At 39.1% G+C, this 12,614-nt stretch overlaps 1 protein-coding gene across 10 annotated transcripts in view; it reads left to right on the forward strand.

Annotated features, from left to right (window-relative positions):
- The window catches only part of PRRC2B (proline rich coiled-coil 2B), an 83,260-nt gene that overhangs the window by 43,237 nt on the left and 27,409 nt on the right, over window positions 1-12,614 (forward strand). For 7 of the 10 annotated variants that reach the window (XM_063432456.1, XM_063432462.1, XM_063432461.1 and 4 more), the window contains exons 6-15: window positions 454-621; window positions 2,528-2,766; window positions 5,271-5,401; window positions 5,609-5,757; window positions 5,947-6,037; window positions 6,799-6,994; window positions 7,240-7,564; window positions 10,162-10,328; window positions 10,766-11,009; window positions 11,612-11,813. In XM_063432456.1, coding sequence (XP_063288526.1) covers window positions 454-621; window positions 2,528-2,766; window positions 5,271-5,401; window positions 5,609-5,757; window positions 5,947-6,037; window positions 6,799-6,994; window positions 7,240-7,564; window positions 10,162-10,328; window positions 10,766-11,009; window positions 11,612-11,813 — 1,912 coding nt within the window. The remainder of the gene's footprint in view (window positions 1-453; window positions 622-2,527; window positions 2,767-5,270; window positions 5,402-5,608; window positions 5,758-5,946; window positions 6,038-6,798; window positions 6,995-7,239; window positions 7,565-10,161; window positions 10,329-10,765; window positions 11,010-11,611; window positions 11,814-12,614) is intronic. The other 3 variants (XM_063432458.1, XM_063432459.1, XM_063432460.1) reach the window with 3 other exon arrangements.

Genomic DNA, 12,614 nt, shown 5'->3' on the forward strand with positions numbered 1-12,614 from the left:
TGTCTGCAGGAGGGTGACGTGTGTGCGCGTGTGTCTGCTTGTGCGTGCGCGTCTGCTGCCCCTCTCCCTCCAGCACGTAGTTTTCCGTATGAAGCTGGGAGGAAATGAGTCACTTTCTCCCAGCATCCCATACTATGGGGACCCGGTCACGCAATTAATCGGCCGCGGCGCTGACTGGGTCCCTCTGCAGCAATAGGGCCAGGCTCTGGGGAAAATAACCGCGGAAGCCCAATTTTGTTCTCGCGGAACACCCATTGGGAAACATTGGTCTAGTGTATCCCTAGCTTACAATACTTGCCATTTTGTGTTTCTGCTTCCGCCCCATTGTCTTGCTTTTTAAGTTAGACTGTTCCTTTAAAAAGGTATGTGTGCAAAACCTGTTTATTTGAAACACAAATCCTACTCCCAACTTTATTTGTTCTTAGAAGGTATTTGCATTTATTTTGTTGACAGGTTCAAGGGGCTCAAACCGACTGTTGTCCTTCTCTCCCGAGGAATTTCCAACATTGAAAGCAGCTGGCGAGCAAGACAAGGTTGGCAAAGAAAAGAGCGTCTTAGATCCGTCGTATGGGCCCGGACCAAGCCTCCGCCCCCAGAGTAAGCTCCTCGCCCTGCTTCCCGGTAACCGCTCTGAACGTTTTGTCAGTCTTCCCCTTACCCCTTGTGTGACTTAATAGTCATACGTCCTCTACTCTAACTTATCAGATGTTTAATGTGCTTTCAATAAATGGTCTCCATAGTTTTCTGCAGCCAAATATTTTTTTAATGTAAATTTTTATCTTTGCACTGTTTCTCTTATGCATTTAATATTCATTATTGTAAAATGGAAGTTGCCTCCCCACCTCCCACCCAAAACAATACTCATTTAAAAAATAATAATAATAATTCTCTTCTCTATTGCCATTTGGACAATTTGGTAATCCCTATCGCGGCTGCACCTTACGTGCCTATTTTGATTGTCATAAATCAATATAGGAAAATGCTCAGGAGCTGTTTCCTTTAATGTGCTACTGATCTAAAGCCAAAATGTCCCTAGTTCCTTTAGTAACCAACTTGTCATAGATGGATTTTCATGATGCACAGCCAGCCACTCTATTAGAATGTAATGTCCCATAGCTGTCAGAATGAGCACTGTACTTTTACAACTCCCAGATTCTTAAAGGCTTAGCTATAGGTTGGTGACTTCTGTTCTATGGTTGCATTCTAGGGGGGAAAAAATTCATTTTTTCAGAAGGTTCAGGTTTTTTTCCCACTTACAGGGGAGGTTCCAGTAGTAATAATGATTACCATTGATTTGTAATAATATTCAAATGGTGAATAGGTCTGTGATGATTTTATGTGCTTTGTATGTAGGATATGTTTTTTTGTTTTTTTAAATGCATCATACAGAAACGGAATCATCCCAGTTGAGATCTGGTCACGTATTTTAGCTGGGCAGTCCACACTATAACCACTCAGATAATCACTCATCACCACTCAAAGTGCCTAGAGTCCTCTGTTTCTACCACATTGTACATTGTTATACTGTTCTCAATTTCTGTGTTACTGAATGTGGATCTCTGGACACATGTACCTCCACTTTGCATGAAGGGGTGGCTACGGCACAGTTGAACTCTTCCATGGCCATACCAATCCATATCAGATGTGGGCAGCATTGATAGACTAAGAGCTTCCTTCATTCAGTATTAAAACAGTCGAAAATTGTTTAGCAATAAACAATGGAGCTGTGCCAGAGGACTCTATGCACCATAACCCCTTCATCTCACAGAGTATTCCCTGGGGTAAAAAAATATATATTAAAGGGTAACCATGAAGTAAAAATTGGCATCTAATATTTAATTTCATTATGAAGGTTATAATAAAAAAAAGGGGGGGGGGGGGCGGAGGAGTATCCCATAAACCTCTGAACAGTAGTTTTGTAGGATAAGTAGTTTTAATGCGATGAGTGGAATTTCTCTTGTGCAAGAGTTAAATTGCCCAGTAAACCAATAGTAGCTTTACCATGGCTGCTATCTGTTCACATGTTTCACTGTTTAGTGGGCCATGCTATGTTAAGCTCTTAGCAAATGTGTGGTGTACAGTCCACAGCTCTGCTTTCTCTTGTATATGGAGAGAACAGAGCCCAAGTTGTGCATATAGTATGCAAAAGCTGCACACAGAATTTGGATAAAACTGATCTAGTCAGGCAACAAGTCTCTTTCTATTCCAGAAGTGGAGTTACACCTCAGCAGAAATTCTAGTGTCTCGGTACTGCTTGCATCTCAAGCTATAACCATACATATGATGGCAAACTTAAATGGTTCTAGTCCTTAAAGTAACCCTCTAACTTTAAATATTGGTTACCTTCAACAGAGCAGTGCCTCTACTTTTTTTATATATATATATATATATATATATATATATATATATATATATTCTTTCATTGTAATGTGGGTATTTTGTATAAAGTGCCTTATTTTGTTTTTTTTTTTAAATTATACATTTTAACCTGTTTCTAATATGGTCTATTCTTCCTATCCCATTTCAGATGTCACCAGTTGGAGGGAGGGCGGTGGGAGAATCATTACTTCTAGTGTGTCTCCGACCGTCTCTCCTACTGAGCCGGGAAGCAAACCCACCATCCCAGCAGATGGTGCCCCCTCCCCAGCGCTTGCGAACGATTCGAAGGAGCTTTCGCTGCGCCCGGCTCAGCCCAACCGAAAAGGGGCTCAGTTCTTGGGGAACTCATACCATCCACCAACTTACCATGACATGCTACCAGCTTTTGTACGTATTACTGCCCAGTATTGTCTTATTACATTCCAATTGTTTTTGCTTAAATCAGGCATCTCAAACTCTGCCACTCCCCAGATGTTTCTGAAATACAACTTTCACATATTCAATCTAATAAGGCGGTTGTAAACCGTAAAGGAACACTCCGTTGCAAATGTCAATATTTTCTTTTTAGCTATTTAGCATATATACACCAATGTAAAACAGCTCATTGATCAGGAGGGAAGACAGATACGCTCTAACCCAATGTGCCTGCCACTTTTGGAAGACCGGATCAAGGCCAGGAATGTGAGACTCTGAGTGGTCCCTGAAACTGTCATCTACGAAGAGATACCTTATTTATCCATGGGCTTCTGGCCTCACTCCTACCCCCAAAGCACAAAGCAGATGAAGTTAGTCGTGATGGACTATTGCTTTCGTTTACCAGAGGCTCACTGGGCCCCAAAGGACACATCCAGGGACATTTGGATAAAATTTGATTGGACAGAGGGATTGTCAGAGGACAACCAAGGGTACCCCTACCACAGCATTCGAAGGCTATCGACTTACCTTTTACCATGACCTGTCCTGTCACACCACCATATGGAGACAGTCCCTCCGACATGTTACCCAACGCCTGAGGGACCACAATGTGCCTTACAAATGGGGCACACGCAGGCTTTTAGTGGAGAAAGGCGTCAAAACCCACTCCCTCACGCACCTTACTGAAGTGTCAGCCTTGTTCGAATGCTGGGTATACCAGACGCACCTCACACACCAGCAAGCCGACCATTCTAATGTGTGGACCAGATAACCCCATTTGTACTCAGTGCTGCGATCCTCCACCCCGAGGGGCACAACCGTGCACCCTTACCTACCTAGCACGCTTAATGTGTGAAAACTGTTTCCTTATTTCTCATTTTCTATTGTATAGGTTCACTGTTATGAATTTTTTATTTATTTTTATTTTTTTAAACCTCCACCGGAGCCGTAAGCTAAAGATTAGGAAAGGCCATACAGTTTGACCCACCCCCAAACCCAGAACACCACTGGCAGACAACCCCTACGCACAGAGGGACATTCTGATAAAACAGAGGCCCAGCCATTATACCAGCTGATGGCTCATACCCAACCGTGATCCCCTCACTCCCTAAAGGCAGACAGACAATCAGATGAGAGAGCCACAACCCACACACATGCAAACAGAAATATAAGTGGAGCTTCAATTTACCTTTTCAGACAATGGTATTGTACAATTGGATAAGATGCTATTATAATAATCTGCAAATAATAAACAATAGACAAACAAATCTTAGTGCAGATGGTTTTCGCAGAAATATGTGTGAGAAAATAATAGATGGGTAACTCACAAACGTAGAGCCAATAAAACACTTGGCTCTGGTGGAAAGCGCCTCTGGATCTTTAAAGGGAGATCCCACACCTTCTTTCAATCTCCTCCTGGTCTCCTCCACTTTAAACCAAAATAATAGGAATAGAGAAGGGCTGCTCCAAGGAAGGTTTAAACAAAATTTATTTGTATAGGTAAAAAATAATAGTGAATATAAAATGATACAAAGATCAATGAAATTAATATCTATGAGTCCAATAACGCGTTTCGCCAGTAACTGGCTTCCTCAGACCAACTGAGGAAGCCAGTTACTGGCGAAACGCGTTATTGGACTCATAGATATTAATTTCATTGATCTTTGTATCATTTTATATTCACTATTATTTTTTACCTATACAAATAAATTTTGTTTAAACCTTCCTTGGAGCAGCCCTTCTCTATTCCTATTATTTTGGTTTAAAGTGGAGGAGACCAGGAGGAGATTGAAAGAAGGTGTGGGATCTCCCTTTAAAGATCCAGAGGCGCTTTCCACCAGAGCCAAGTGTTTTATTGGCTCTACGTTTGTGAGTTACCCATCTATTATTTTCTCACACATATTTCTGTGAAAACCATCTGCACTAAGATTTGTTTGTCTATTGTTTATTATTTGCAGATTATTATAATAGCATCTTATCCAATTGTACAATACCATTGTCTGAAAAGGTAAATTGAAGCTCCACTTATATTTCTGTTTGCATGTTCTATGTTGTGAAGGTTAAGGGATCCCTTCACTTAAGTGTAAGAGCTCACTTTCACCTTACTGTTACTGTGGATACACCGTTTTTTTTTCGTTCTATATATACACAACCCACACACATGTACAGGATAATTGTCCTCCTTCTCACGTAAGCCAGAATACCTTATGGTTTATAACACGCATGATTGGTTGACTTATTTATTAATATTTGTATTACTCTTATAAAAAATAGTGTCTGTACCTTTTAACATGCACCATGTACCAAAATGTGCAGTGTTTTAATGTGGACCCTGCTATGTCCAAACAAGTTTTATGCAACTGTTTATAGCACGACAAAAATAATGTCCAAAAAAATCTAGTGGAGCAGAGTTTGAGGTTCCTGGCTCGATTGTAAGTGACCGGACATGCAAGTTAATTTTTATATATTTCTGCCAGATGTGCTCTCAGCACCAATCAGAACCCACTGGGACATCGGATCGTGCTTCTTTTCCTATCCACCCTACTTCCCAACCTCGTCTGGAACCTCGTGTACCATTTAGACAGTTTCAGATGAATGACCATGAAGGGTAAGTCCTAGGAGATTGCATGACTGATGCATTTGGATTTTACTATCAATTTTTTTTATTTAATTTTTTTTAACTTGATGCTCTTGTTATCCTACATTCATTGTTTTTATTTGCCATGCAGATTTTTTTTTTAGGTCTTTGTGGCTGTTCTTCATTTCATTTAGCCAAGCTTTTTGTAAAATTCTATTGTCTCTGGTTATTTCTTAGAAGAGAGAACCGATATCCAGGAGGACCTTCTCGACCTGTACGTCAAACTCGTCCTCAAGGAGAGAGAGCACCAAGGGCCACCATCATTAATGCTGAAGACCTCAAGGAGTTGGATGACCTTGACAATGATGCTGAAGATGGTTGGGCTGGTATGTGTTTTTTTTTTTTTTTTAAATCTATTAAATCTATTATGTATATGTTCTACTGACAAGAACATAATTAAGTTTCCCGTAATTGAGCTCTAGTATGTATTTTTATTATTATAATCTTTATATATCGCCTACAAATTCTGTAGCATTTTACAATGGGTGTACTAATTTTTGTATATATTCTTGTAGGTCTGCATGACGAGGTGGATTATTCGGAAAAACTTAAGTTCAGTGAGGATGAGGAAGATGAGGATGTCAATAAGGAGGGCAGAAATAAATGGTAAGCATTGTTTTATTTATTTTTTAATTTATTTTTAAATTCTTTATTCCCAAGTTCCACTAGGATACATATTATAGGCTGCTGATGACCACCAAAGCATAGCCTGCACATTCCTGACATTTATTGATCCAATCACTGCTTTTAGCAGCTAAATGGTTAGAGGGATCCACCTGCCCAATGAAAGGCTTGCTATCTTATAAAGGACTTAAGGCTGGAAATGATCATGATGTTGTGGTTGTAAAACAGCTGATGTGATATTTTCTTTGGACACCACTGCCAGGGCTCAAAACGTCCATTTGACACTAGCTATTGGCAAGTTAAAAGTTAGCCCTGGCAAGTAGAAGTCCACTTCTGGAGGGTATACTATGGTTTACAGTGGCAAGTCACTTTTAAGGATGTTGGTTTGTTTCTTATGTATAATTTGAGTTCCTGTTTTGTGTGTGTTGGGTGAGATGGGTTTCCTCACACATAATGGAAAAAATTATGCTTTAAGAGCAGATTAATTTTTGGTAAACCTTTTTTATTTTCAACAATGTGTATTTGCAGTGTTATCATGGCAGATTTAGAGATCCACATTATCCTGTTTTGTGCTTGATCTAACTGGACCTTCCACAAAAGAATGAGATCTGAGTCAGTTTATGAAGCTACTGATCATGCTCTTGCCCTTCATGTTTTTCAGATGGTAAAATTCATTTATATTTCCTTGTAGTGCTAAACTTTTTAAGTTGCATAATATTAAACTGCCAGACTACTCCCCACAGGAATGGCTGGGATTGCAGAAGGCAGCGGCAGGTCTCTTTTACCTCCACTGACAGTGCAGATGCAAAGCACCCAACAGAGGATGGTAAAAACTGGAGCGATCCATTGGCCCATCAGCGACCTGCTCGAAGAACACCAGAACCATTGCAGCAAGGGTCCCGGAAACCAAACAGCTGGGCAGCAGTAGCTGAGCAACAGGTAGCATACATGTTTAACAAAAATAAACACTAGTGAGAGTATAGATGTATGCACCTTGCAGCCTTTGGCAGAACATCCACAAGTATCTTGAGTAGCTCAGTTAAGCACATTTATTAATGTGTAAAGCAGTCTTGTATGTTTTGTGGGGGGGGGAGGAGGTTCAGGCTTGTCTACAGTTTGTATGCTAGATAGTTTTCAGATGGAAATAATACAAAATGTTATTTATCTGTGCTTTTTCTTTATAGCAGAAGTCTACACCAGTTATTCTGCAACAGTCTGTGGAAGAAAAGGACAAGTTGCCTCCACGGCAAAAGTTTGTGCAGTCAGAGATATCCGAGGCAGTGGAGCGTGCCCGAAAACGACGTGAAGAGGAGGAGCGACGGGCCAGAGAAGAGCGTCTTGCTGCTTGTGCCGCTAAATTAAAACAACTGGATCAAAAAACAAAACAGGCTCCAAAATCTCCTGGTGGTGACCTTCCAAGACAGACAGAAAACAAAGAGAATGAGGACCCACGGTCTCCAGTGTCAGACAAGAGCGGCACTCAGGAGAACAGTCATGCTTTCCGAAGAGGTACGTACGCTTGAGAGGTTAACCTCTGGAAATCAAACTTTGAACATTCCAAATCAAAATCATGGTTTATTGGTCAGAGGTGATAAATGTTTTAATATCCTACTTCTATCAGTTGGCTCTAAACTACAGGCAGAAATCTTGTTAATATTTATATGCAACAAGCAATGCATATATAATAGAACAGTTTTGTGTGCAGATTGCTTTTCTTGAAAATATTAAAGTTATGGAAATTTACAGAATTTGTATTTTCCATTCTTTTATAGAATTTTTTTATTTTATTTTTTTAAACACCTTCAAGACAGTATACAATGTCCTTTTTATCCTGCAATATTTATAACCGGGTCTGAATTGACCCACTAAAACTTATTTTACGGTTTAGCAGGAGGGTGAGCTGACATTTCCCATACACTTGCAGTCATTAAATAAGTAGCGGCTTTCTTTATTGGAAAATAAATGTTCATCTTAGGCTAGTAATCACTCCTACAGTGAGTGAGGCTTTATGGGCTAAATTTTGTTCTGCGGTGTACTTGAAAGTAAAATGTATGGGTTTAGTGTGAATCAGCAGGAGTTGATGGTGAAATTCAAATTATAGCAAAGATTAAATATTTTTCATAGTGTTTTTCCAAATTGACTTGTGGCCTAAAAGTTATTAGGTATTCAAAGTTCACTTTGGTCTGTGAATAATGTGCCAGTTTTGTGGAGGCTATGCAAGTCATAGCAAGGACAGGTATGACTAGGACTGCTTAAATAAGGTGATTTAACTCCTAAAACACAAATTCTTGAGCAGTGACACCGTAGGCATGATTTATTCACCAAAATATCTTCATTTTGAACTAAAGTTTGTTTTGTTGATTAAAGTATCCCTTTACTTTGTGGGGTTTGCGTCATCCTTGTTGTGTTTTAGTTTACCTGTTCAGTTCTGTAGGTATGTTGGTGCCTAATAAATAGAAAATCCATGCACATTGATCTTGGATTGCTCTGAAACCCTGGTGTTGCAACTTAACAATAGCAGTGTTGTTACAAGAACAGGAAAAGCAATAAAGCGCTCCTTATAAACTTCATGTTTGTGTATTAACCCCTTAAGGACGCAGCTTCAAAAACTGGACTTACCTTTAAGGACATCCATTTTTTTATTTTTTTGTAGTTTGTGTTCAAATGCAATTTGCATCTCCGTCATTTATTGCACCAACATGTCCAGCTTAGAAAAAGTAATTCAAAATAAATTAATTTGTCTCTTGATTTATAGAGTACATAATATGTACAGGTGAGAAAATAATAGAACTAAAATAAAATTTAAATACACACACACGTGTGAAAACTATTTCTCTCTATCGCTCTAATGGTCATTTTTAATTCTTGTCATACATTTAAGATCTCACACAGTCTTTGTGGTAGAGGGAAGCAGCCTGGTGAGGATTGAATTGCATTTTGTTTTAAATGTTTAAGCTGATGAAAGCAGAGTTTGCTATTTTATGTTTCAAATCCCCCCACCCCCCAAAAAGCACAGATTACTTCCCTCAGATCACTTTTTTCATTCTGCAGATTTCTAATGGTGCATGATGGATGATTTATGAATTTTATTTTTTTTTGACTCATTTTGTTATGCTTTTCATTAAAATAGTTAAATACTCTAGGCTCAAGTTACATACACATTTGCAACAGTTCTCACATTTGAAGCTCCTCCATTTGCTGCAAACACATGGGTTTTGCAGCTTCAGTGAACCTTGAGGCACTTTGATTTGTTTTCAGGCTTTTCCCCCAAAATATATTTGGGGAAATGTATTTTGTTTTGTTTTTAAAAAGTTGTTATTTCTGCTGTCATAGTTTCAAAGATCCCATTGTGATGTTTAGAAATAAAGGAGAAAATTGTATTGAAAGTGTTAAAACCAGAAAAACTAAACATTTTATAATTGTTGCTGCTTTTCTGTATGTAGCAGCTTTCTAAATATCCCAGTCAATCTGTAATTTAAAGAGTGCAAGTGATTTAAATTTTTTAATCAACATGGGATATGCTGACCTCAAGGTATCTGCCCATCTTTTTCTCCCAAGGGTTTTCCATGCTTGTGATTCCTCAAAGACACTATAGTGAAGAAAGCTTGATCACACATTTTGCATTGTAAGTTAAATTGAGCTGATCCATTTGATTAAAGGACCACTATAGGGACTTAGACCAGGTTTTGCCTTTAGTCCTGCTATGCAACACATTGCTGCTTTGTATACAGCAATAGTCTCTTTGCAGGGCTAAACATACCCCTAGTGTCTCTTTTGAATAGTTCCTACAGAGTGCTTCCTGTGGGAAAGCATTGGATTGGCTGAAATCCTCACAATTGGTTATCTCCGCCAAGAAGGCGGAACTTGGGCAGGGCTAGCCGAGAGGAGCCCTGCACGGAGCTGGGAAAAAAAATTATGCGGCCCTTTTTTATTGGTGCAAGCGAGGCCGGGTGGGACAAATGGTGTTTTACACCTATGGTGTCAGGAATACATACTTATATTCCTGAGATTATAGCGTTCCTTAAAGAATAACAATTTCAATAAATTCCAGTTGCTTAGAATAACATTAAGTGTTTTTTATACATATTTTTACCCCTGCGTTATAGAATACTCAACGCAGGAATACCCACCTGATTACCTAGAGGAAGAACCTGCTGCAGCTCCTCGGGCTGAAACAAGTAGCGAAGAAGAATATACAGAATCTTCCTCTCCCGTTCAGGAATTCGGTAAACATCAGAAGCTCATCCCCCCTAGATTCCAGCGGCAGCAACAGGTAAGTGACATAATTGCTCACACACACACACACACACACAAAAAAAAAATCCAAAAATATCTTCAACTTTCTTGACTTAACTTTGTTTTTAAGTTCTAAAGGAAAACATTTCTGCAATGCATCAGCTTACAGACATAGGCCATAGCAGTGGTATATGCGGTCATGGTTTTAAAATGAAGTCTGAGTATTTGATTTATTTTATAAATATTTTTTTATATTAAACAAAAGTGTATGATGCTGAACTTGTGACTTCTTTATAAGTCACGCTAATTGCAAGTTGTACAGCAGTAAATGGGAAGCTGAGCTACATCCCAAATACCTAGAACTTCTGTGCAGCCTCTTAAGATTCATTTAAACCCTGTGTATAGTTGTATTGCAGTAAACTAGAAAGAATCATGACCTATTAAGTCTCCTCGTTTGTCAATATTTCTCTGTAGGAGCAGTTGTATAAAATGCAGCAATGGCAGCAGCAGCAGCAGCAGCAACAACAACAACAACAACAACAACAAGCAGCCTATGTTGCATCCACACATTCCACCCCCCCGCGCACTTTCTATTCACATCATCCACAGATGTTGGGGTTTGACCCTCGTTGGATGATGATGCCTTCCTACATGGACCCACGAATGACCCAGGGCCGGGCACCAGTGGATTTCTACCCTCCTTCAATCCACCCTCCAGGTGAGTGCTCAGCTACAGATATTGCTTATAGAAGAGAATTAGTTTGGTACAGTTTTATGAAATGCACCTGGCAAATGTTGTACAAATTGTGTGTGTATATATATATATATATATATATATATATATATATATATATATATTCTCTAGTTCATGTCTGCATATATTCGGCCCTAGTTCTTGAGATTTTTATTTTTTTTCCCTCTTAAAAGTTAGTTAAATAGAGGTCCATGCACAGTGTTTACGTCTCATTCCCTACTCTGTTAATTGAACTAAATTCACACATGAGGCTCCTACAGGCTCTAGCAGGCAGAATTATATAAGAAATTATAAACTAAACACACTGTGTGTAAAAAAGGAAGCTTTAGATCTCTTTACAGGGAGAGTGTAGGGAGGATGTGGAAGTATGCTAATGCTGCATAAACAAAGTGTCAACACCTAAATGACAAAAAATTGAGCAGTGAGATTGCACAAATGTCTTTTCGACTTTTACTCTTTCGGATGCCAGAGGAGTGTGCAGTGTCCTGCCTTTAGAACTGTTGGTACGGTATATAAAAATGCATCACTTGAAATAAGACATGTATATTCTGTTTCCCATTTTTCAGGAGTGATGAAACATATTATTCCTCAAGAGTCTATGACCCCAGCAGAGGAGTGCCAGTCTAGCCTGCAACCAGAGAGGAGACCTCAGTCTGCAGAACCAGTTTCTGCATGGCACCAAGATGGTTATGTCCACATGCAGAACAAAGTTTATTCTATGCCTTTGCCGAAGCAAGCTGATGCCACCGCGGAGGGCAATTACAGCAGGTATTTTACTGATTTTGTTTCTGGTGATTTAAAGAAATGTCTCATTTTCAGTGTATTTCGCATTCATGCCTGTTTTCCATAGTTCAAATGTCTACACCACCAAAGGAACAGAAAACACATTACCGGACTATGATCTATGTTATCAGGTTGCCTAGCATTTTTTGGCAGGTAGTAATTTGTGTAGTCTTGGTGAGCTGCAACTCAAAAAAAAATATATATTTTTTTAATCCGTAACTATGAAGGTCAAGTTTCGTTTAGGACAAAATCAGACTTTGCGGCTAAAACTAAATTTAAAAAAAAAAAAATTAAGAGAAGTGTTACATTTTTGTTTGGGGAATCATGTGCATATTCTATAATTTTGATCTCTGACACAAGTTACATATTTAACTCTTCATTTGGTGTCCACAAAATTTTTTTTTTTTCTTCTTCTCTTTGGCAATGGTTTTTTTTTTTAAATTACCTGATTTACTTTCCAGCCACTAAACCTTCTGAGTAATTCCCCTTTTAAACTCCTTTTATTGGACACTGTACCTTGTTGACAAGAGGTTAATGCACTGTCCTCCTATGAATGCCATGTCCATTGTCAGAGAGGTCCAGCCCAAAACGGATAAGCTGGCAGTAGTGCTAGCTCATTGTAGGTAGAACATATATTGCTGGACCTCCCACATAAACAAAATGATTTGTCCTCTTCATGGAAGTCCACAAAATGGTTCCGTATAAGAATCCTAAAAGTAACATACATCTCCGGAACTGCCAGAGTTCTTGGGAGAATAATGTTGCTTTCAAAACACCAAAACAGTG

The sequence above is a fragment of the Pelobates fuscus genome, chromosome 9 (genome assembly GCF_036172605.1).
Source record: "Pelobates fuscus isolate aPelFus1 chromosome 9, aPelFus1.pri, whole genome shotgun sequence".
NCBI classification, from domain to species: domain Eukaryota; kingdom Metazoa; phylum Chordata; class Amphibia; order Anura; family Pelobatidae; genus Pelobates; species Pelobates fuscus.